Genomic DNA, 22,078 nt, shown 5'->3' on the forward strand with positions numbered 1-22,078 from the left:
CGCGCTCAATTTTTGATCTTGCATCAGTATTTCCATTTGTGCATGGGGAGAGTTACAAAGTGTTGTTGTTTCACTCTGTATAGTCTCCTTATTCCTCTTTGTTTTGGTCACAACACGTAAAGAAGGCACCAGAGAGCAGCACAGTGGATTCACTGCAAGTGTTCTTGTGTCATGGTCTTGTTTACGAGCTGCAAGAGGGGAGCGTAAGGAGAAGGCATCAGGGAGGGGAATCGCAGCGGTTGCCAGGGGAATAGGAGGTTGTGTCTAATGAGGTCACACCCTAGCAACCCTTTGACTCCTCCCCCCCCCCCCCCCCCCCCCCTCTTCTCCCATCTTTGCAATTGCCCCTCTGTGCCCGCCCAGTAAACTCCCCGCCTTCTTCACCCTCTGACAGGGAGAACTCTCCGTGGTGCTGACAGCAGAACAACACATTCCGGCTCAAGCTTCCTCTCAGCCGCAAAGGGTGAAGGCAAGCGAGACACAAGAAACAAAAACACAACACGAATGGCTGCAGAGAAAGCCTCGTGTTTTAGGAGTATTAGTTCAAAGGCACTCGGCAAGAGAAAGAGCAATGAAAGAAAGGGATGGACAGAAAGCAAGAGAGCGCGGCTGACGTATTAGCGTAAGGTGGCTACAGTAGGGAGTGGGCGTGTTCTTCTTGTTTTGATGTATAGTTGGGAAGCCCAGTGTCATCTGCTTAAGCGCCGAGCAACTGTGCTGAACAGGACAGAGAAAGCCGGCACGGAATGCCATATCTTTGGTCTACCTCAACCAAGAGGATGGTGCGGATGAGGAAATCTTTTTTTTTTTTTCCGCTATCATTGTGACACTTTGATCCAATGAAAAAGAGAAATACACACTCCAGGAAAGAAGAATTTGAAACATTTTACCAGCCTGCTTGGCTCTGCGGCTGATAGAGGACTTTGATGTGAGATGATGTGATGTGCATTTTTGTAATGCATGCAGTGGCAGATGTGTCATGTGTCCTTAGGATGTGCAGATGTGTGCAAAAGTGAAGCTTGCAGCTGGCTCGGAGTTTGGCAGCATCTGGATTGGAGGTGTCCGATCATCGGCCCAGGAGAAGGGAGCATTGGGCAGGGCACCCGATGGCTCGGCTCCCTTCTAGTCCCATCTTCTTCCTGGGTCACTGGGACTCCTTCTAGTGGGACACAATCTGTTGGAAAATACAATGGATGGAGGTCTATGTGGATTTAAGTGGGAGAGTGAATGGGTCCTCCAGCAAAGCTCAGAGTTCAATATTGCACCCTGGACTCAGGTAAAGACAGAAGACACTTTGATCTACACAACAGTAAAGACAAAGCCCTTTTGTAAGTATGCATCACATATACTTGTTTTTAACAAAAACATGACTTGCAAGGCATCACGCAGATCCAAACCAAAAGTCATACATATAATAGTTTATTTGTCAGAAGTTTAATCAGTATAAATTTGTTATGTGAATGGGTCCTCAGTATTGGACTTAGTCAAAAGTAGAGCAACTAAAGGTTAGCCGAGGTTAACTGCAATGCATTAATGCTTGTATGTGTGTATCCGTACGCAAGCATCCATGCGTGTGGCCACCAGACTGCTGGCCCTGAAATTTCTTTGACATTGTGTCTTTGGAATATCCATGCTGGACCTCTCTGGTGACATGGTTGCCTGGAAACAGAAATGATGTGCCACCATCATTTACTTTTAAGGAGAAGTGCACCTCTGTTTCAACTGTTGCAGCCCCTGTCATTCCTGGGAAAAAAAATGGGAGGGGGGGAGAAGGAAATGATGTCAATAGAAAAACAAAATGAGATGAGAGGACCTGAGATTGTTTTGTTTTTTTAAAAAGTGGTTGGAGAATTCAGACATGTCGTAAAAGCGAGAGAACAATACCGTCATTTTACATCAGTAAGTTATTGGAGGACAAGTCCTCAGGAATGGCCAGTAAAAACACTGTGATACACAATCTGATTCCAGTGAGGGCTCCTGCTGAAGGCTTACAGGATTAGGCCTGTAGGCTTAATTCAGCTCAAACACTGTTTGAACAGTGCTTTCTCATCTCTGCACCTATGCTGGTCTACCTCATTTCTTCCCTAAAACCCAACGTTATTTCCCTGTGGCACAGCTGCAAATCTATACATGGATGGCTGCATGTGCTCTAGTGACTAGATATTGCGATCAACATTAAAAAAATATATTATCAAGATTATTTGGCACCTTGCTTCTGTGCCCCAGTATGAACTCTCCTCTCCTTGACACAAACAAGTCTACATGCCTTTAAAAAAGCTGGGATGAAAAGTGTTGAGGATGCCTGAAGGGGTGTGGAACCTACAGATAAACCCACTGACCTACCCCGCATGCTGATACATGGACACAAAATGCAGGGATGCTGAGGATGACCAGACAATGGTTGGCCTCCCTGTTAGGCTCGCAGTCTCCATCTGGCTGCCCTCCAAGACCCCCCTCACTGCCCTAGCCTCCCTACACACACAACATACATGCAGTTATCACCAAACCACCCGACCTCCCCCCACCCCCTATGCCTCTCTCACACATAAACAAGCAGGAGTCTTACGCTGATCTGAAAACACTGACCTACATAAAAGCATCCACTGTCTTCTCCTCATCCTCTCCTAGCCTCTCCAAATTGAAGTTGGGGCTGCTGCACATTTTATACCTATAAAATTTTGCATGTGGTCGCAGGTTTCTTTTTTTTTTCTTTTTTTTTAAGGCGAATGCAACCAGCACATGCATGCTCAACTGAATGTTATTATTGACTGCTCTATTCAGTGCTTGAGTAGACATGAGCATTTTTACGCTAAACTGATACAATTTTCCGAAAGGAACAAAGTATATCTCACTTCTGCATCATTTTCTTTTATTTTTTTATCAAAACAATGCAGCCAGGATTATTCCTAATGCAGTATTAGAGAGCAACAAAAGAATATTTGTGGATCAAAACAATCAATAACAACAAAAAATCGACACTATATGTACATGCAAAGCTCGGTTGTACTTTCCATCATATGGAGGTGATGCAAACCCTGCCAGCATCATAAATTAGAAAGGTTCACAGATACTCAGGCATACCATTTTTGGTGGGGTTTATAAGGATGTTTTACAGTTGGCTTTCTTATCATCAGGAAATTATTCAGTGCCTTGCACAAGTATTAGAAGCACATATAGTGGTAGTAAAAGTCTACTATAGCTATAGCTGGATACCTTGTAAGGCTGAAAGTTGACCCTCTTCCCCAGCCTCGGGTCTTTTGCAGTCTGTAATAGGTTTTCTTCCAGGAATGTCCTGTATTGGCTCCATTCATCTTCCCATGAGCTCTGATCAGGTGACAGGATGAAAAGCATCCCCACAGCATGATGCTGCCACCTCTGTGTTCACCTCAAAGAGATGGTGTCTTCACGGTGTAGAACTATTAGTGGCTTTTGAAGGCAATAGGTTGCAATGGTACAAGGGTTATATATCCTTTTGTGAGGTATTTTAACTGATGAAACATGAAAAAAATAACGATTTCCATGTGCAAAGTGCTATGTTACACTTTGTTCCGCTGAATTTTCTGTGTCCTGATTAGGTAAACGATTCTGACTAAAAGTTGTCATTTCTTCCAATTAGAATGCAGTGCAAAGACTTGAAGAATAATGAGCTCCAAAGAGGAGGAAACTCTCAGCTTTTTCCAGTATGTTGAGGAGAATGGGCTGAGAACCTACAACAGTCTGGTGGCTCAAAACTTGGACCACACCAGGAATGAGAGAAACAGGACATTCCTGCAGGAAAAAAGAGACAAGAAAAGAAAACAGGAGGAAGCCATACGGAGGTAGGAAGACAACCAGCAAATAAAACAGCAAAACCTACATTTCATCTTTGTTTTCAGTCATTCATCACAGATATGATAGAGTTCACTTTAGGTTAGAGGGAATTGGGACCAGAGGGTGCCTGTGGTGCTGGCAAGTAGTATTTTGTGGTTTACAAGCGGGGACTGATGCACCCCATGAACCTACAGAGGATAATTAATTTCTCATTTAGACTTATTTAGGACTCGTCCTTGCACCGAGGTCACTGCTGCTCCATTTTTTTAGGATTCAAAGCTGAGGAGGATGAGCTGTGAGAGAAACAGTTTTAGACTGTCAGGATAAAAAAGAGAAAGATGTAAGGGAACTATTTTTATTATGTTTCCAATTGGAGATAACACATCCATTCATGTTTAAAACATATGATTTAACAAGGTAAAAATGTGTAGGAATGTGTTTTCTATCTTAGACTATTTATTATTAGATATTAGAATCCTGTTTTCATGTTGTGGTTAAAAAAGTTTTAAGCAGGAACACTAATGGCATCCCTACATTTAGCCAATAAGAGTCCTCTTAAAGGGCTAGTATAGGACCTTTGATGTCAGGTTATTTTAAAAGGTAAGAGACTGTTATTATCTCACCTATGCAGATCATTTTCTTGGTACCTTCATTTAGTATAAGTTCAGTATCAGTACAAGTTTAGCTGGCCCCAGAGGCAAGTCAAAGAGGTGCCAACACCAGAGCGAACCTCTACAATCATCAAACAGCTTTGTCCCAAATCTTTAGGCAGACAATACTTTATGAACCTTTAAGCTATTGTCATGCTTACAGTGGGCTGTAATTTGCAAAAAAATTGATCACTATTTACATGGGAAATCCACATAGGAGGACAAGTGCCACCAATTATCTTCCAATTTTAAATGTTTTTAAAGAAAAAAAATGTAAAGCATTTCTAGTCAAAATAAGAATCTGTTGAAAACTCAAAAGTGCCTTAGTGGTTTAAGTGAACACTAGTTTTTTTTGTGCTGCCTTAGATGCTCCACTCTCAAGCGACCAGTATATGTTTCACATAGGAAGATCAATGGTGGTGGACCATCACCAAACTCCAATTTCAGTGAAAATAATTAGCGGCTTTTACATTAGCAACCAGCCAGTGCACATATGACAAAGGTTTAAAGGTTCATAAAGTAATGTTTAAAAATGCAGCCATGACATGTTTGAGATCGGAGTTGTTTTAAGATGGAAGAAGCCCACTTTGGTATCTTTTTTTCTTTAGTATCTTTCTAGCCATTAGCTTCAGCCTAAGAGACCAATTAATAAAAATTCAAACTCAATTAAATGGCAAGAGATTTATCTACTGCAGGTAAGATAATAATTGCCCATAACCTTTTTAAATAAACCAGTTAGATATTGATTCCCTTTGATATTTCAGAACCTCACTTTAGAAGTTCATTAACTATCTCATACATACACAACCTGTACTGTTGAGTAGACTAAACACCAATAAATCACATAGGATTATAATGAGATACATTACACAAGGGACTGAATATAAAAACATCAAAACTTGTGTTGCCTCATTCCCTAATAAATATTTGAGAAAGTTTTCTAGTCATGACCTAAGAACTTTGTTTTTATACCAAATCATTTCAACCTATTTTTTTAATGAAAATTCTCCTAATCAATCAACTTTCTTAATTACTTTTTGTGATTCTTTAATTCTAGGGGAAAAAAACTGTATAGGTCTGAAAACTGATAACTTATCATAAAACGTAAAAGTTTAAAAATACGGCACAAACAAAATTTGCTTTAGTTATAGCCATTCATTTCTTATCTGCAGCTAATTAAATAATTTTGCAAGAAAGTTTGACATACATAAAAGTTACAACATTTAAACCAATCACTAAAGTATATCAGGTAATCGGATAACTCCCCAAAATGAACCTCCTTGAGTTTGCGACAGAAAGGTATATACCAGAAATTCATCCTTACACTGGAATCCTTTTTTTTTTGTTCAGTCTGACAAATGCAGGGCAAAGCATATAAGACCCCGTTCAACGTTGTAGCTTGCCATCCTGTCATTACAATGATACAATTCTAGGTTGACGAATGTTATTTGAGCAGATGTTGCTCTTCTTAACCAATGCGACTTGAGCCCTGTCATGTTTCTGTCAAAGGTCATGTAATTCAAATCTTGTTTCTGTTCTGTTGTGCTTCTGTTGTCCTCTGTGTGACTCTTATGGACAATTCATTACAGCATGCTTATACTTTACTACTTTAGTGATCAAAGCTGATTTAGAGTTGTTCATGTCAATGCTTCAAGCATTTTGGGAGACAGATAAGGTTGGAAATCCCACAGAAAAAAAACAAATATTCTGTCCTCATTAGATTCAGCAAAACAACATTTCCCCATCTTTATCAATAGCCTGATGTAATGCTGTGTAGAAACTTGATGAATTAGGCACATGGTATGCTGGAGAAAACTGACACCTGCCAAAGCAAAAGCATTAATATAGTATGTCCACTAAAGGAGGAGCATAGAATTTTTAGATTTTCTGTGAGTCCTACAAGTAGGTCAATGAGATGACCTATTTCTACGGTAACTGAATAAGGGTGTGAGAATGTTTAGTGTCTACTTGTTTTTCTGAGTGGATAAGCCCATGCATGGATGTACAAGTATGGGCTTAAACCACAGGTTAAAAGAAATAAGAGAGGGGTTGAGAACGATAAAAAAAGAGCAAATGGCCTGCAAGATTATGTTAGGGATACAGATCTTGTTAGAGCGAGTGCATTTAAGAGTGTGGTGATGGGAAAAAAAGGAGGCAAAACTTGTTAGAGAGAGATTAAGGATGAGCTCAGTTTCAGGAGATGTGTTCTGCCTGGTGACAGCTGGAGGAGCCGTAGTCCAATTGAATCAGCCTGTTGGATTTGAGCATGCGGGCCTTCCTGCTGAAAATTTCCTCACCCAGGCTCTGTTTAGTTGTTTTCACCTGAAGACAAAAGTCACCTCTGAAGCCACGCAGAAGTGTGCATGCCAGGGCATTTATCACCATTAGTCCAGCCTAACAACAAACTCACAATGTTCAGAGCAATTTTCCTACATTTACATCTGCATGCAAATTTCAAACGTCCCCAGTTCACCTTCGTGTAAACTCTTTGTGCATGGGTGCATCCACTTGCAGGCATCCAATTTATTATTTTTTTCCTCAGTATGTTCCTCATTCCTTAGACAGAGTTACGTATTTTTTCACATTGTCTCAGAGAGAGGCAGGGTTGCCCGACAACAAGTCAACTTCATTTGGTCCAACTGCACCTGTGGTCTGTCCTCTAGCCAATCACTGGGCAAATATCCTAAAAATAACCCAGCCACCAGTACTCCAGTCACACCAAACCACCTACACACATGCGACCCATGCATACTTGAACTACAATGAGGTGCACACCCAAAACATATGGGAAACAGAAGCTGTTTATTCCAATGACACCTGTGGCTACAACTAGCTGGTGGATGCTTTTTTGTTGCATCTTTTTCAATACAGCTTTACCATAAAACCTTAATAATGGTAAAAAAAAAAATCATAATATTAATAATAATAATCCAAAAACAGATGAGTTTTTGGATTCTCTGTTTTCCTGCCTTGTCACATAGATATTCTACAGGATGCTGCTGGCAGCCTTTTCTTGAACCACCTGCGCAGGTTTTAAACAAAACTGCCCAATAATGATGCGCTCACGTGCAAATGTTAGACGGTGCGCGTGTGCTTTGTTATTGTTGTGCGGGGACAGCTGGTTTTGTGTCTGATGTGTTTGAGTACCCTGTTGCTAGGCAAAGTTAAGCTCCTGGCCAATGAACCCAACCTACAGAGCACCTTCTGTTTAGCCAAGAGGCAGTCAGTGTCAGCAAAGTAGCAAGCATTTGCATGCTTTAAAGACATACGCATTCTGCTTCCTGTCACTTGTGTAAACATTGAAATCTTTCATATCAGTTTGCGTTGTGTCTTTTTGATATGGCGGCAATATATCAAACAAACAGCAGAGTTCAAGCATGCACACAAGACACACACACACACACACACACATGGACACAAACACACACTAAATCCAATTAGTCCCCCACTTTTGCCCATCATTAACATTACATTCAGGCTAATCATCCATTTATGGGCATTGATTGTTTACAGGCAGGAGGGCTTCCATCATGTTTGTGTGACCGGCATTAGTCATGTCCAGGGTTAAATTCAAGTCAATACTTTGCCTTGGCTCTGGCGACTTTCATGCCGTTGGTGGCTTTAACATTTGTTGATGTTAACTTGGTGCCCTGATCGTTTCAGCCACTTATACAGGATGAAATAAACAAACACTCATGCACTGGCAAGAACAGCTTAGAGGGAAGATCTGTGTCCTTTGGCTTATGCGTATTTAACACCTTTTACAGTGTAAACAAAATGTTTTTTGCAAATGTGGCATTTTTTTTCTCATCTTGCACCAGAACTGACGTGTTTAATACTCCACCTTTAAATATGCTTTTGTTTGTTTGTTTTCTTCCTTGTACCTTCCCTCCCCTCCTCTTGCTGCTTTCAGAACTGGTGAGGATATAGCAACAGAAGGCAAACACTTGCGTATGGGCTCAATAACCATGCCTGATCCCCAGGAGCGTATGCCCTTGCCCCACCTGCACACCATAGCCTGCGGGCAGGGCTTTTCTGTCCGCTCCCAGTCCCTTCATTCGGTCGGGGGTGGAGGTAACAGCGGAGGAGGAGGGGATGAGGAAGTAGGGAGTCCGACCTCTAGGAAGCAGCCACCACCTAAGCCTAGGAGAGACCCGGCCACCAAGCTAAGCATGTCGTCTGAGGCGGTGGACCACAGTGCCATGTCCACCTGCCACGGGGAGAGATGTGACGGTGAGTGTTGGTGGCACTTTACACCAGAGTGCTGCAGATATATTTAGCTGTTCTCTGATTTGCCCTCCTCAGCAGTGTTTCTCCCACAATGACATGACATCTAGTTGTTGACAGAATCCTTCACTCTGACAGCAACTTATACAAGACTGTAATGAAGGATTACAGCCATAAACATGTCTTATAAAATCAACTTCATCAGAAAGTTCACCTTTATGTTTTCATTGGAGCTTTTGAGTGTTGATTGTTGGCCGTTCGCTAATTTATACTCAAACTTCATGCCTGCAAACTGGCATTTAATATCTTCTGGTTTGATTAAATACTCGTAAATAAACTCCTGTGTCCACATGCTTTTAAAACATGTGTGTAACTGGGTTTTTTTCCCTGTAATTTTTAATGATTACAAATAGTGAAAAAAAGATTCAAATCTCACAAGCTGTTTACTGGAAACTTGGTATTACATCCTATTTCCATTTATTTTGGTTATGATTACAAGAAACCTAGTTTACTCTTGATAATTTTATCAGAATAGGACCAGTCCTCAAACACAAATATTTATGGGAGTTGTAAAATCATGACAATCGAATCTACAAATGTACAAAACGGTGAGGTAGTGACATTTCCAGCCCCCTTCAAATGTCTGACAATCACCTTGGCCCCGCTCCCAAACACAACTGCCTACATATTATGACAGATTATAGAAAAGTCTGAAAGTTTTTGGTTTAATTTTACAACCCAAATAATCAGAGGTCCTCTTTTGAGAGCTTTCTGGATGTGTGCCTGCACATTTTCAGTATTTTGAAAATTTAAATGATCTGTAATTAAACAAGGATGCTCAAACAAAGCAATATACAAATTGCATCTCAGTGAACACTTAAGCCTGTGAAAAGCAGACTGAAATTGAAGGGTTTCTTATGTAAAGTGACAACCAATATCCTATGGTCTTGTGTATTTTAGGAAAAACAATGTTTATATCATAACCCATTAAATCACAGCAAGTAAAGAAATATATGAATAACATATTATTTATTGCGTTTTCATTTTAGCATGTGCCCATTCAAATTTTACTGCATATATTTGAAAAGGACAATTTTCTGTGAAAAGCAAACTTGATGCTCACATGAGTGATAACGTAATATATGTTGTTGTCTGTGCACGCATCACCTGCTGAAAAACTGTTGCTTTAACAAACTTAGATAAAAATCATTGTTTAAAATGCAAAAAAAGGGGGCAAAAAAATAAAGACAAAAATCTCTAAAATCCTTGCAATCACATTTAAGGAATGGTGCTCATTATAGCATTTGAAGCAAGTGAAGCTTTGACTTATTTTTCATTGGTATCCTTTACTGCCAATGTGGTGTACAGGGAGTCACCCAGCCAGGCTCAGATTGGTGGGGATCTCTGTGCACACACAGATCTTCCTGGGCACCACGGCAACCAGCCCACAGAAACAAGACCCCCTGCAGCCCAGCCAATCGCAGCCGTGCAAAGCAGCTAGGGCCAATGGGACTCCAGAGATACTGAGGTTTGAGCTTTTCCAGCCAATCAGCAACAAAGTGTGGGGGTGTCCCTGGCTAAGGGGAGGCTTGCGTGCTCCATTGCTGGTGTTTTTTGTGGAAAAGGGAGGAGCTTGTCAGAGTAAAATTCATTCAGGAGGAGCGATTGACCTAGATTTGTTTTCCCCAGGAGAAGAGGGAGGGGGAGGGTGATGCGGGTAAACACATCCACTACAGGGGGAGGGGGAGAAGGGGAAGCAAAAGACAGAGGAGAAGAAAAAAACAGGCAGAAAAGGATGCATGAACGGGTGATTTTAGCATCAGTGCTCATACAGTTCTCAGCAACCGACAAGAAAACCTCATTGCCTAGTTTTGCTGTGCTAAGAAAACACCAATATATAAACCACTTTGGGTATTATTGCATACACTTGCGCAGATTCTAGCCAATATTCAGTCAAAGAAATAGGGCTCAAGTTTAAGAGTGTGGCTCTTATTTTGTGTCCAATTGTAGCATCTTCTCCTAACATTTTATTTGTAAGTGGCAATAGGAAATAAAAAGCAAGAGACATTTGCACACAAAAGAAAAATAAGCATACCTTGACATCAGCACCATGTAAACATGCAAAATCTAAGTGCAAAACAATATTATATGCTTTCATGACATTTATTCTCTGTTCTAAATAAAATAAAATGTTTACCATAACAGTAAATCTGCTAAGCTCAGTTGTAACAGGAAGATGAAAGAGAAACGAGTACACTGTTAGGCTTCAGTTAAAAATAATTTTACAGAAAAATTAGCACATGTGGCCCACACTGTTTTCATGATTTCCATCAATGTGTAGACATGTGCCATGCGTTGGTTTGCACATACTGTAGTGATGGGTGGTGAGTCATACAGTTACGGGAAATATGCATGTCTGGGGCCATCTGGTCTCTGAATTATTAAAAGGTCTAAAATCTGCAGTTTGGAAATTTCGGCTATAGTTTACTTCACTACACTCGTCTCTCTCACTTCCTGTCCCAGGGATGGCCACTTCTATCCAAAACAGCTCATCGACTGACCTAGAAATACACTGTGACACAGAGCAGTGAATGAGCCCTTATCCCTGCGCCGCTATTATACAGTAGTATCTAGGAAATACGAGCACTGTACTAAAGCCACTCTGCACCACATCTAAAGAGATTCACACTGCAATACCACGTCAGCGCTATCAAAAAGAAGCTCCACAGCGTGTGTGACCCAGATACAATACTCACATACTGCTTCTCTGCTATAAAGCTGACCTAGAAACATGCATATGCATCAACTGTTCCCACGACTCACATGCAAGGTATTGCTCATGGCAATACATGATGACCTACACCTGACCCATGGCAATGCATAAAGGTTTCCTGTCAACACCGGCGATTGACTTCAACTGTTTTCCATAAAGAATAGCCTTTTCGATTATTTATTTTGCCTATGCTGTATACTGCAAACTGTGTTGATGTTATTGATTCTTTTTTTTTTCTTCCTGTACCTTGTTTTCCATTAATCTTTATTGCAGATGTTTTTACACAAAAGAAAATATATTGCTCTGAAGGATGCAATAGCATTATTCTGTCATATTTAACTTTATGTTATTCAGTTTCTTTCAAAAGTTTTCATACTGTTGAAATTTTCAAAATGTTTGGTTAATTAAGTTGGAGGGAGTTTGTTTTTGAATGATTCAAAGGGTTAGGTTCTGAAAAGAAATCATGTTACAGAGCACCATTCAGATTGCCAAACAATAAAAAAAAAACTGGAACAACTGAAACCCCCAAAAACTTGTTGTGCATAGAAGTCAGGATGGCAATTTGGGTTGCCACAAGGGATGTAGAGGAAATGCCAATCATGGAAAAAGGTGGTAATGGTTGGACGGGAGAAAATGTGACCTTTTTATTCTACGAACAAAATGTTATGTGTGTTTATCACCCTAAATTAAACCTTCACACAGTGAAACCTAGTGAGGACAGCATCATGCTGTGGAGATAATTTCTTTTGACAGGGATGGGAAAGCTATAGTTGATAAGAATACGAATGGAGCTAAATTCAGGATAGACCTGGAGGAAAACCTGTCATAAGCTGTAAAAGATACAAGACTCGGCCAGAGATTGTACCATCACAAAAGACAACAATAAAACCTGTTAAGATTCTGCTGTTGTTAGCATGAATCAAACGGCATTATATTGGCATGGGGTTAAAATGTTAAAATTAAAGACAACACATGACTAAACTAGAACACAGCATTATTCAGAAATTTCTTGTCACTGTAGACTTGATAAAAATTTCTCCTCTCTGTATTTCAACAGCACAAGGATGCAATGAGGACTGTCGGAGGGTGCCACCTCCCAAACCCAAAAGGAACCCGAACACACAACTGAGTGTTTCCTTTGATGAATCCTACATTAGGAGCCATGGGAGCGGTGGTGTGTGCCCGTCCAAGCCCCTCCACCACACCACATCCCCCTGTGAACGTAACCCCTCACCTCCACAGAGCGATGAGAGTCCCACTGACGACTGCGAGGATGAGCCTGTCTATATAGAAATGGGTGGGATTGACATAGGACCGCGGGAACCGTTGAGGAGTGAGGATGAGGAGCCAGGAGAGTCTGTGTATGAGGAAATGAAGTACCCAGCCCTGGATGATATGGAGTACCGCACCGATCCTGTTGGATGTCGTTCTGCCTGCCCCACCCCGGCACCCTATGACCCAGAGCCGCTTAGTCGCTGTTCCACCCCTCGGAACATTCCCTTATGTGACATTCCTGCACCCTTTCCTAATTTACTCACTCACCGGCCTCCGCTGCTGGTGTTTCCACCAGCACCGGCCCAGTGCTCGCCAAACTCAGATGAGTCCCCCCTCACACCTTTAGATGTAACCAAATTACCAATGCTGGAGAACCAGCCCTACAGCAAATCCCCCACCTCTTCGAATGAGCCTCCCCCCTCTGCACACATCCGCAGGGAGCTCACTGCTACCCCGACACTCACAGTCTCTGGCCGCTCCTCTGCACCTCCGCTCCCCTGTACTCTCTATAAATCCTCGTCATCCTCATCCTATCAGCGTAGCCACTCTGCCTGCCCGTCACCAGTCAGCATGGGCCGCTGTCTCACCCCTCTGAGCCTAATGCGCACACCTCCATTTGATGCTCCAATGCCATTTCCCGGGGGTCTCCCTCGGAGTGCCTCCGCTACCCCTCATGGCAAAGGTTCCCCACCTCAAGAAGGCGTCGGACGGCTCCACGGCTCTATGCAGAATGTGTCAACAGGTCGTTCGCGGACACCCACCAGTCCACTCGACGAGCTAACGAACCTGTTCACCACAGGCAGGAACATGTTAAAGAAAAACACCAGTGGAAGAAAATCTAAAGAACCAGGAGAGAGTAAGTTATATCTCAGATTAGCCTTTATATTATAAATAGTTGTAAAAGAAAGAATAAAAGACAATATTCACAGTTTAGATAACTAGGATCTGGAAAAAAAAATTGTATTAGCCCTTTAACTTGCAGTTGATTGTCCACTAATATTTTATACAATTGGCACAAGCCAATCATAACGTTTAATAAACTGCAACACAAGAAATGGCTTGCAAAATCCGAGAATATCATAGATTTAAAGAATCAAACACAAACACACTACATGTAGATCTTGGCCCTACCCCTTATAATTCATCTTATTTTTATAAAATTATAAAATATCAACTCAGCCAGTTTAAGAAGCTGTAAAGTGTGCATCACTTTTACCGCTTAGTTGCTGTAATTTCTGCAAAAAATTTCCTTTGTTTAATCTAGGTCCACAAAGCCAAGTCAGATACATATCGTACGGTTTAATCTGAGGAGATTAGAGGCTAAAGCGGACAGCGGCTCTCTCAAACCAACTCATGGCATTAGGCCATCAGGCAGGATTACTTTTAAATATGTAAACATCAGATTTAAATACCGATATTCATGCCACACTCACTCAAGATGCTGCCAAAATCAGTTCATTTGCAGAGGAAAGCAGAATCTGCTCAAAGACAGCCAGGTATATTTCACTCTTGAAAGTCAATAAAACTGTGATTTAGATAAGAATTTATGATATTAGTATGTCTTGGAAGCAGCATTGTCAGTGAACCAAAAATTAACTGTGTTGCTCCTGGGCATAATACATAACCTATGAAATGTTAAGCATGAATGCGGGCTTGTATGTAGACCCTCTTGACAGGCAAGAGGACGTCTCATAAATACACAGCTGATGGTAAGGTTTATTTTTTTTAATTTGAAAAGGAACTGCCCATAATCCACACATCCATTCTCAGTCAGTCCTCTTAGCAACTCCAACATAGCAACAGAGGAAGGGAAAAAAATCCCTGTTTCTTATTTGCAGATTTCCTTCCCGTGGGTAATGCAGCCAATCGCGGCTCAGGGCACGGTGGTGTACAAGCGAGTGTTGAGCAGCTGACAGGCATGGCGACCGCTCTCAACTCAAATCTATTTTGTCCAATCAGCACGTACCTTTTTCTGTGGTTAAGCCAACCAGGCAGCTGGTACAGATGTGCAGCGTGAGAAAGTAGAAACAGTATATTGGTTTACTTATTTTTTTCACTGTAAAATAATTTACTTCAATTAGGATTCTCTACATGACGGTCAAAGTCCTAATTTAGATTAAAGGGAGAAAAAAAATAGTATTTAATATGAAAAATGTTTGGAATGTTTATTTTGTAATTTGCTCTCAGGGTTTATTGTTAACACTGACACAAGTATTGAGTGCCATCTAGTGGATATTACCTGATATGGCAAATCCTATTTTCTCAATCCTTTAACTGACAATATAAACAATAGAGGTTTGCAACTGAGTGTTATAACCACAATGTTAAGATTTTGATATTTCCTAGGGACCTTGAATAATAAAGTAATTTGTTTCATGTTCCTCCGCAGGTGAGTCTAAGGTCAAGTCTCACGGTGATTCTAAGCGCGAGGGTAAGGAACGCCACAGCAAGGAGTCCAAACGTGAGTCCAAAGAGCGTCACAGCAAGGAGTCTTCTCATCGAAGAGACAAAGACAGAGACAAAGAAAAAGATCGGGGCACCAGCAGCAATACAGAACCTCCGGTCCACAGACGCAACAGTAGGGACCGCACTTCCAGCAGTACAGACGCGCCCATTGTTTGCAGGGATAGCAAGGACCAAGCCTCCAGTGGTCTAGAGCCCATCCCTGGCAGACGGGACTCCAAAGACAGAGGCTGCAGCTCCTTAGACCCCATACCTTTAATAAGAAAAGACTCAAAAGACAGAGGTATCAGCAATGGCGAACTGATGCCTAGGAAAGAGAGTAAAGATCGGAGTGGGGGGCACGGAACAGAGTCCTCACAAAGACAGGACAGCAAAGACCGAGACAAGCTAATAGATCAACCACATGAGCCGTTGTCAAGACAAGACAGCAAGGAAAGGACAAGGAACGGTATGGATTACAAGCATGAAAGCAGAGAGAGACTGCTGGATCGGCCACCTGAGCTTTTACCTCGGCAGGACAGCAAAGAGCAAGCCAGGAATGGTTTGGAATCGAAGCAGCACAGCCGAGACCGGGCAGGTGACCTTCTGCCGCGTCAAGAAAGCAAAGATAGAACTAGAAATGGACCTGAATATCGGCATGATTGCAAAGACGGTCGTCCTGATTTGTTACTCCATCAAGAGAGTGTCGACAGAGAAAGAAGTAGCACTGAACATAAATACGAAGGAAGAATAGACCAGCCACCTGAAATGCCACCACGACAAGAAACATCCAGGAGCAACAGGGCTGATCTTAAGTATGAGGTCAGAGATCGGAGCTGCCACAACGGAGGGGATCTTCCTCCCCATCTTTTACCCAGGCAGGAGAGTAAAGACCTGAGTAGGACCGGCCTTGAAGTGAGGCGGGACAGCAAAGACAGAAGTCTTAATAGCTCAGAGCAGCATCATTATGACATCAAGCGCACAAAGAGTCCTCCTTCACTGGAGTACAGGTGTGATAAAGAACGTGGGCACAAGTCCGATGGCACACCACGGCGTGATAACAGAACAAATTACAACATGGACTCATCAAAAGCACAAGAGAGAAACGGCAGCACAATTTCAGGGCAGCATTCATCCACTAACACACCCACTCACCATGGGAGATCATCCGGTAGCCCGCCTTTCACTGCAGGAACTGGAAACGGTGAGTACCCACATCTCAGTTCACGGACAAAAAAATAACATTGTTATCTATTCAAATAAATTTTCCTCAAGGAAAATGCATTCAAACTTCGCTATGACACACAGCTTTACATGTTTTTTTTTTTTCTTTTTAGATTTGAAAACAGCACCTAAGTATAGCCGCTCCCCTTCTGTGCCCAATAATCCTTCCCCAATAGGAACGCCACAAAGGAGAGCAGGAGAGACACATCAAAGTCAGGTATGCAGTTGGTTATCTTTATTTGTATAACATGATTAAAACCCACACACAAATTAGTCTTTAACTTGGGAAGATATTTTCATTGTTTGTGTATGACTCATTGTAGAACAGTGTAGACAATTATTATTATTATTTTTTTTTTTTTTTCACCTGATAAATAGCCCCCCTGGATTATCTCAAACATCTCGAAAACATATTTGATTCCAAAACATCAAAAATAGATGGCAACACTATCACCAAAATAAACTGCCATATAGATGAAACCAAACATTAAAACTGCTAATTTTAATGGACAGTTTCTAAAGTTTTTAAAAACATTTAAAGGAGCCACATTTTAAAGAATATAATAAGAGTGAATGGCATATACAGAAATTAAGCTAGACCAACAAGAAACCTAAATTTTACACACCCTAAGAATAAATCCTGTGAAATCTCTGAATATTGTGTTTATATTTATTATTCAAGAATCAAGAATATTTATTGCCATTATGTGTTACCATAATGTAATTGAGACGCCGGCTAAGAATGCAGGGATAAGGGAAAGTAGGGATAATTTCTAACAGCTAAAAGCCTTTGCTTTTTTAGAGCAGAGCAATCAGATAAAAGACGTATTTGACCTCTAAAATAACTCAAATGTAAAAACCAGTAATATTCCCTGAACAAAACCAGGTAAAAAGACAGAGTGCTGCTTTTGAAATTTCAGTTTGTGAAATATAGAGATTATTACAATGCATAAAGTGAAATTCTTTATTAAAGTTAGTAATTCAACAGCAGTTTTTTTTCCCAAGCTGTTATTCATGGCTGGAACTTGACTCTACAAACACAATTAGCCAACTTCTGTGTTTGATGTCAATCAGACCCTAATGAACTGCATCAGTTGAGTCCTGAACCCGTTTTAATGCTAAGTTCCAAAGTAGTTGACTGATTGTATTGCTACTTCTGAATTATTCAGGGAACTTTATACCTTATTAAAAATAAAACCCTTGTAAGGCTTTCAGATGACTTAAGGATCATAAATGACCCTGAGGTAAATCTGTTTTCTGATGAGAGATTTCTTATAATTAAAGGGAGTCATTCCTCCCCACATTCACCACTTGCTTGCTCTTGATGATTGCTGCAAAGTCAATGAATCAATGCAATCAAGTTGGGCTTCATTAGATTGAGAACTTTTCATTCATTGGCTATATGCGATTAAGTAATTCTGACTTTTTTGTACAAAAGTTTGGATTGAATTGTAGTTAATGTAATTGTGTCTGAAAGTGAAGATATGATTCACAATATAAATGCAACTGAATTTAAATGAATAAAATTAATTCTGTCCCTCAGGTGCCCCAGATGCCATGGATATGTGGAGACACCACTATGCTAGAGCAGATAGAGAGGAAACGTAACCTGTGTGCAGAGATCCTCTCAAGGCAGCATCCTCACTTGCAGAGATATCTGGAAAGGCCTCCACCTCCGGACAAGAATGAGGACAGGTACCACGAGCGAAGTCAGTGCAAGCTGGAAAGCTCATCAGTCCTCGCTGGCTGTGGGAAAAGCAGTGGAACCAAGAAGATCCGACCTCCCCCATACCCAACACAGACAACTGTATTCTGGGACACAGCCATTTGACATTTGAAAGAAGATTTTCAAACCTCTGCCACATAACCCCCACATACTCACTCCTTCTCCCCGCTTGGTGGTACTGGGTCTCCCCTGTAACAATGCTTCAGGGACCACAAAGAATACCAGAGGGTCAGGAAACTCGCTGATGTCAGGACTATAGTGGTTACCATTGCAATATTTCTGCTTGTTCAGGTTGTCACATTTTCTTATCATCGCTGTTGATATTTGATATTTTTCTATTTCCTTTTACTGGACTCTTGTATATTGATAAGTAGAGTAGATATTCAATGATGAATAGATATTTTCCAACTAAGATGAAGGGGAACAAAAAGCATCTTGAAATATGTATAGTAGATTTCAATGCAATCTAATATTTGTTTCAATGTTATTTTTGGTTTAGTTTATTTTACATTTAAAAAAAAAAACATAATGTATCAATACTTGTACTGTAGTAGCATAATTTTTTATGCCCAGCTCTTTCTTTGTGTGTGCGCAAAAGCACTTCAATTCTGCTCAAACACTCAGTTTTATCTATATTCTTCACGTTTTCACTGTTGTATTGTAATCGAGGAGTGAACGTTAACGTGCTTTAGATGCCGGGGGGCTCTCAAAGCCTTCACAACTATGTTCCAGAACAGTGGTCTCAAACTCCAGTCCTTGAGAGCTGCTTTCCTGCCACTTTCAGGTGTGCCCATTGCCCTGCACATCTGAATCAAATGGCTGAACTGCCTCACTAGCATGCAGTCAGGCTCTACGGAGCTCTGCTAATGAGCTAGTATCTGAGTCAGGCGTGTCGAAGCAGAGAGACACCTAAACGTCGCAGGACACCGGCCCCCGAGGGCTGGAGCTTGAGACCAACGCTCTAGAATGTACAACAGTGGGTCCTAGAACAGATTCAGTTTCACTTTTGAGAATTGCGGTTACAAGCTATGTGCTCACAAACTCAAAGCCTTTCTGAAGTGGCTGAATCATTTTAGCTGTTGGTTGACTTACTGTAACAGACAGAGCAATGTTATGATGTAGTCCAAAAAAAAGCTAAGAAGTTGAGTTTGATAGGTAGTAAATTAGAATACACATTTTTAATAGTCTAAGACCGACCAAAGCCTATTGACATTTTAAATCTGCAGTGCCGGTTTTAATAAGGGCCATGTAGGGAGTTGTCCAGGGCGGTATCAGAGAATGGGATGCATGAACACCAGATAAAAAAAACAACTTATCTGTCAGTTAAGCCATTCTATAGTCTCTAGTTTTCTATTGCTTTTATGCAGGTTAGTAGCAGTCCTCTGCTTGCTTCAACAAATAGGGAGACTGGCTCACCTGCTTTCTGTGGGACTGCCTGCATTTTGTCCCACCTCAGAATCTCAGATGACTTCCTGCAATTCGATTGGCTGGGGTGCAACAGGATGATGAGCTTGTCTAAGGCACCATTAATATGAAAACTGCCTCTGCAAATCGGTGTGGTTGCACTCAGATGGTTGGGTATTTGTTAAGCGGTTATTGGCAGGAGCTAGTGAGTAATGTCACTCTTATAACGCCATGCACAACATGACCACCACGACAGTGTAAATACTCGATGCCAACAGTTAGCCCGTACAATCAAGACCTAAGCTTTTAGTGAATTTCCTAATTTTACAGCAGATTATTATAGCCATATGCACTTGAAGAAATAACATTCAATGTTATGCTTATATATTTTTGGGGAAATGTTAAGAGTGATGCGTTGTGCCATGTTTGATTTAATTTATTGGCTGTAAAGGAAATCCTCAGGAGTCTGGCTGTGTTCGATGTGCAGTCATCTATCAGCGGTTGTCTCTGACAATGTTCCCAAACCAGAATTGGTTGGCAACTGCTTTAGAAATGTCAGATTGTTTAAGGACCTATCACATTGCAGTCAAAAAGAAAAAGGGTTTGCCTTTCAAATTATTTGGGACTTTTTCTTTTGGAAAACAAACAATAAAAAAACACAACAACACTACCAATCATTTTCTAAGACACTAATTCAGGCTGGTTACCTGTATGTCCTTCTCTTCCTGTTCTCATCCTCTACCTCTAACCCCTTTCTTACATCTCAATTGGTATTCCTTTTGTACATTAAAATGCAATGTTAACATTACCAAAAGCACCATTTATTTGACAAATGAGCCAGTCCTGAGTGTACAGCAACCCAAGTGCAGCAACCCTCTCTCTGGTGAGGATTAAAGAAAAATAACACTTTGTGTTGTTATTGTATGCGTGTGTGTGCGTGTGCATGTGTGTTTATGAAAGTGTGTGTATGAAAGTGTGTGTGTGTATGTGTGTGTGAGTGTGTTTATGAGAGTGTGCCAAGCCACACAGGTTTGCAAGTTGCAATTTCAAAATGATTGTTTCAAAGACATTCACTTTGCTATCATGACATTGATGGGTGAAGGGTGGAAATGTAATATTAACGATGTACAATCTTTTTGTGTGTATAAACATGCACTGTGAAAAGGTAGAGAGAGCACCGCACTGTCAGTCCTCTGTCTGTATTGCACTGTGTTCTCGTTTTGCGTTATATAAAAAAGAAAAGGAAAAAAGTCCTGTATTCTGATTGTCACTTGGGTTCTGTTCAGAGAAATAAATAAATATGAATTTCAAACCTGCAATGGAAACATTTTTTGACTAAATCTTTTGGTTGTTTTACTAAGGATGTTACGTTAGACTATACCATTCATCCCTGACTCTGAAGCCTCTTCATGGTCAGGAGGACTACTAATGAGCAAATTAATGCACCAACAACGACTGGTGCAATGACACCAAAATTACTGAAGGTCTTTGCACCCCCAACTTGGAATTTCTGAGTGTTATGTGCAGACCATTCCATTTAGGGAATATAGTATTATTTACATCGCCACCTTGGGCTAACACAAAGCTAGCATTGGAGCCACTGCACATGGCTATTTGTAAACAATAGGACTCTCACCCTGGGGGTCATTTCTATTACTGCTGGTGACTTTAATCGGCGAACCTCAGGTCAGTTCTTCTAAATGTCCATTAAAATGTAAATTGCCCAACCAGGGAAAGAGCTCTTTGCACCATGTGTACGCTAATGTTGATAACGTGTACAGAACTGTGCAGCGCCCTTGTCTTAGGCTGTTTGACTACATCTCTTTGTTAATATTACCAGCTTACAAACCACTAAATAGCAGGTGGAAGCCAGCCAGTAGGGAGATCAGAATATTGGGTGAATCTGCATAATCACAACTAACAAACAGCTTTTTGAATACCGCATGGAATCCATTTGCTCCAGAAAGCTTTGAGTTGGACCACTACAAAGCTTCAGTAAGGTCTTACATTGGTTTCTGCATTGAGACTTTTAGACACACAAAGATGATCTGCGTGTTCCCTTCCTAGAAACCTTAGTTTAATAACAAGGTGAGAAACCTGCTGAGGAGCAGAAAATATTGCCTATAAGGCCAGATACAGTGCTACAGCCAAGCAAGAACCAACTTTAAAGCTGGAGTAGAAAATCATTTTATAAATGTATTTTTTACATATTTGTTAAAACTGTCACCATGTCCTAACAGTAAAATATGAGACCGCTAATTTGTGAAAAAATCATTTCCTCTGGCTTCTCCCAGTGATCCCACTGCTATTTCCACAAATACACCGCTTCCAGACAGAAACAACCAGAGGAATGTCTGGCTTTGATGGGTTAGTAGCAGTGTCAGTTGCTCTTGTGTATGCACTGCCCACACCCCCTGGTGCACTGCACCAGTTTGCCTACAGAGTCAATAGGTTAAGAGATGAGGCCATCAGCAGGCTGCCCTGGAGAATCTCAAGAAATGAAACCCTCATGTCAGGCAGCTTTTCCTGGACCTCAGCTTAGTCTTC

General features: G+C 41.1%; 1 protein-coding gene across 2 annotated transcripts; it reads left to right on the plus strand.

Moving 5' to 3' along the window:
* Positions 1 to 381: 381 nt before the first annotated feature.
* nyap2b (neuronal tyrosine-phosphorylated phosphoinositide-3-kinase adaptor 2b) lies at positions 382 to 20,339 on the plus strand. 2 transcript variants are annotated; one of them, XM_012876518.3, is made up of 7 exons: positions 1,238 to 1,328; positions 3,617 to 3,818; positions 8,374 to 8,693; positions 12,518 to 13,591; positions 15,125 to 16,381; positions 16,515 to 16,618; positions 17,945 to 20,339. In XM_012876518.3, exons 2-7 carry the CDS (start codon positions 3,643 to 3,645, stop codon positions 18,230 to 18,232), a joined length of 3,219 nt encoding a protein of 1,072 aa, XP_012731972.2. In that variant the 5' UTR covers positions 1,238 to 1,328; positions 3,617 to 3,642; the 3' UTR covers positions 18,233 to 20,339. The 2 variants fall into 2 exon arrangements, with proteins under 2 accessions (XP_021179260.2, XP_012731972.2); XM_021323585.2 differs by lacking the exon at positions 3,617 to 3,818 and having other exon boundaries at positions 382 to 1,328.
* Positions 20,340 to 22,078: the final 1,739 nt, after the last annotated feature.

The sequence above is a fragment of the Fundulus heteroclitus genome, chromosome 6, assembly GCF_011125445.2.
Source record: "Fundulus heteroclitus isolate FHET01 chromosome 6, MU-UCD_Fhet_4.1, whole genome shotgun sequence".
NCBI lineage: Eukaryota > Metazoa > Chordata > Actinopteri > Cyprinodontiformes > Fundulidae > Fundulus > Fundulus heteroclitus.

Excerpts from the sequence above, each read along its gene's own strand:
- nyap2b (XM_012876518.3), top strand. The coding sequence starts at position 3,643 with ATGAGCTCCAAAGAGGAGGAAACTCTCAGCTTTTTCCAGTATGTTGAG. Across the intron at positions 3,819-8,373 it reads CAGGAGGAAGCCATACGGAG|AACTGGTGAGGATATAGCAA; the intron begins GTAGGAAGACAA and ends TGCTGCTTTCAG. Across the intron at positions 8,694-12,517 it reads CCACGGGGAGAGATGTGACG|CACAAGGATGCAATGAGGAC; the intron begins GTGAGTGTTGGT and ends GTATTTCAACAG.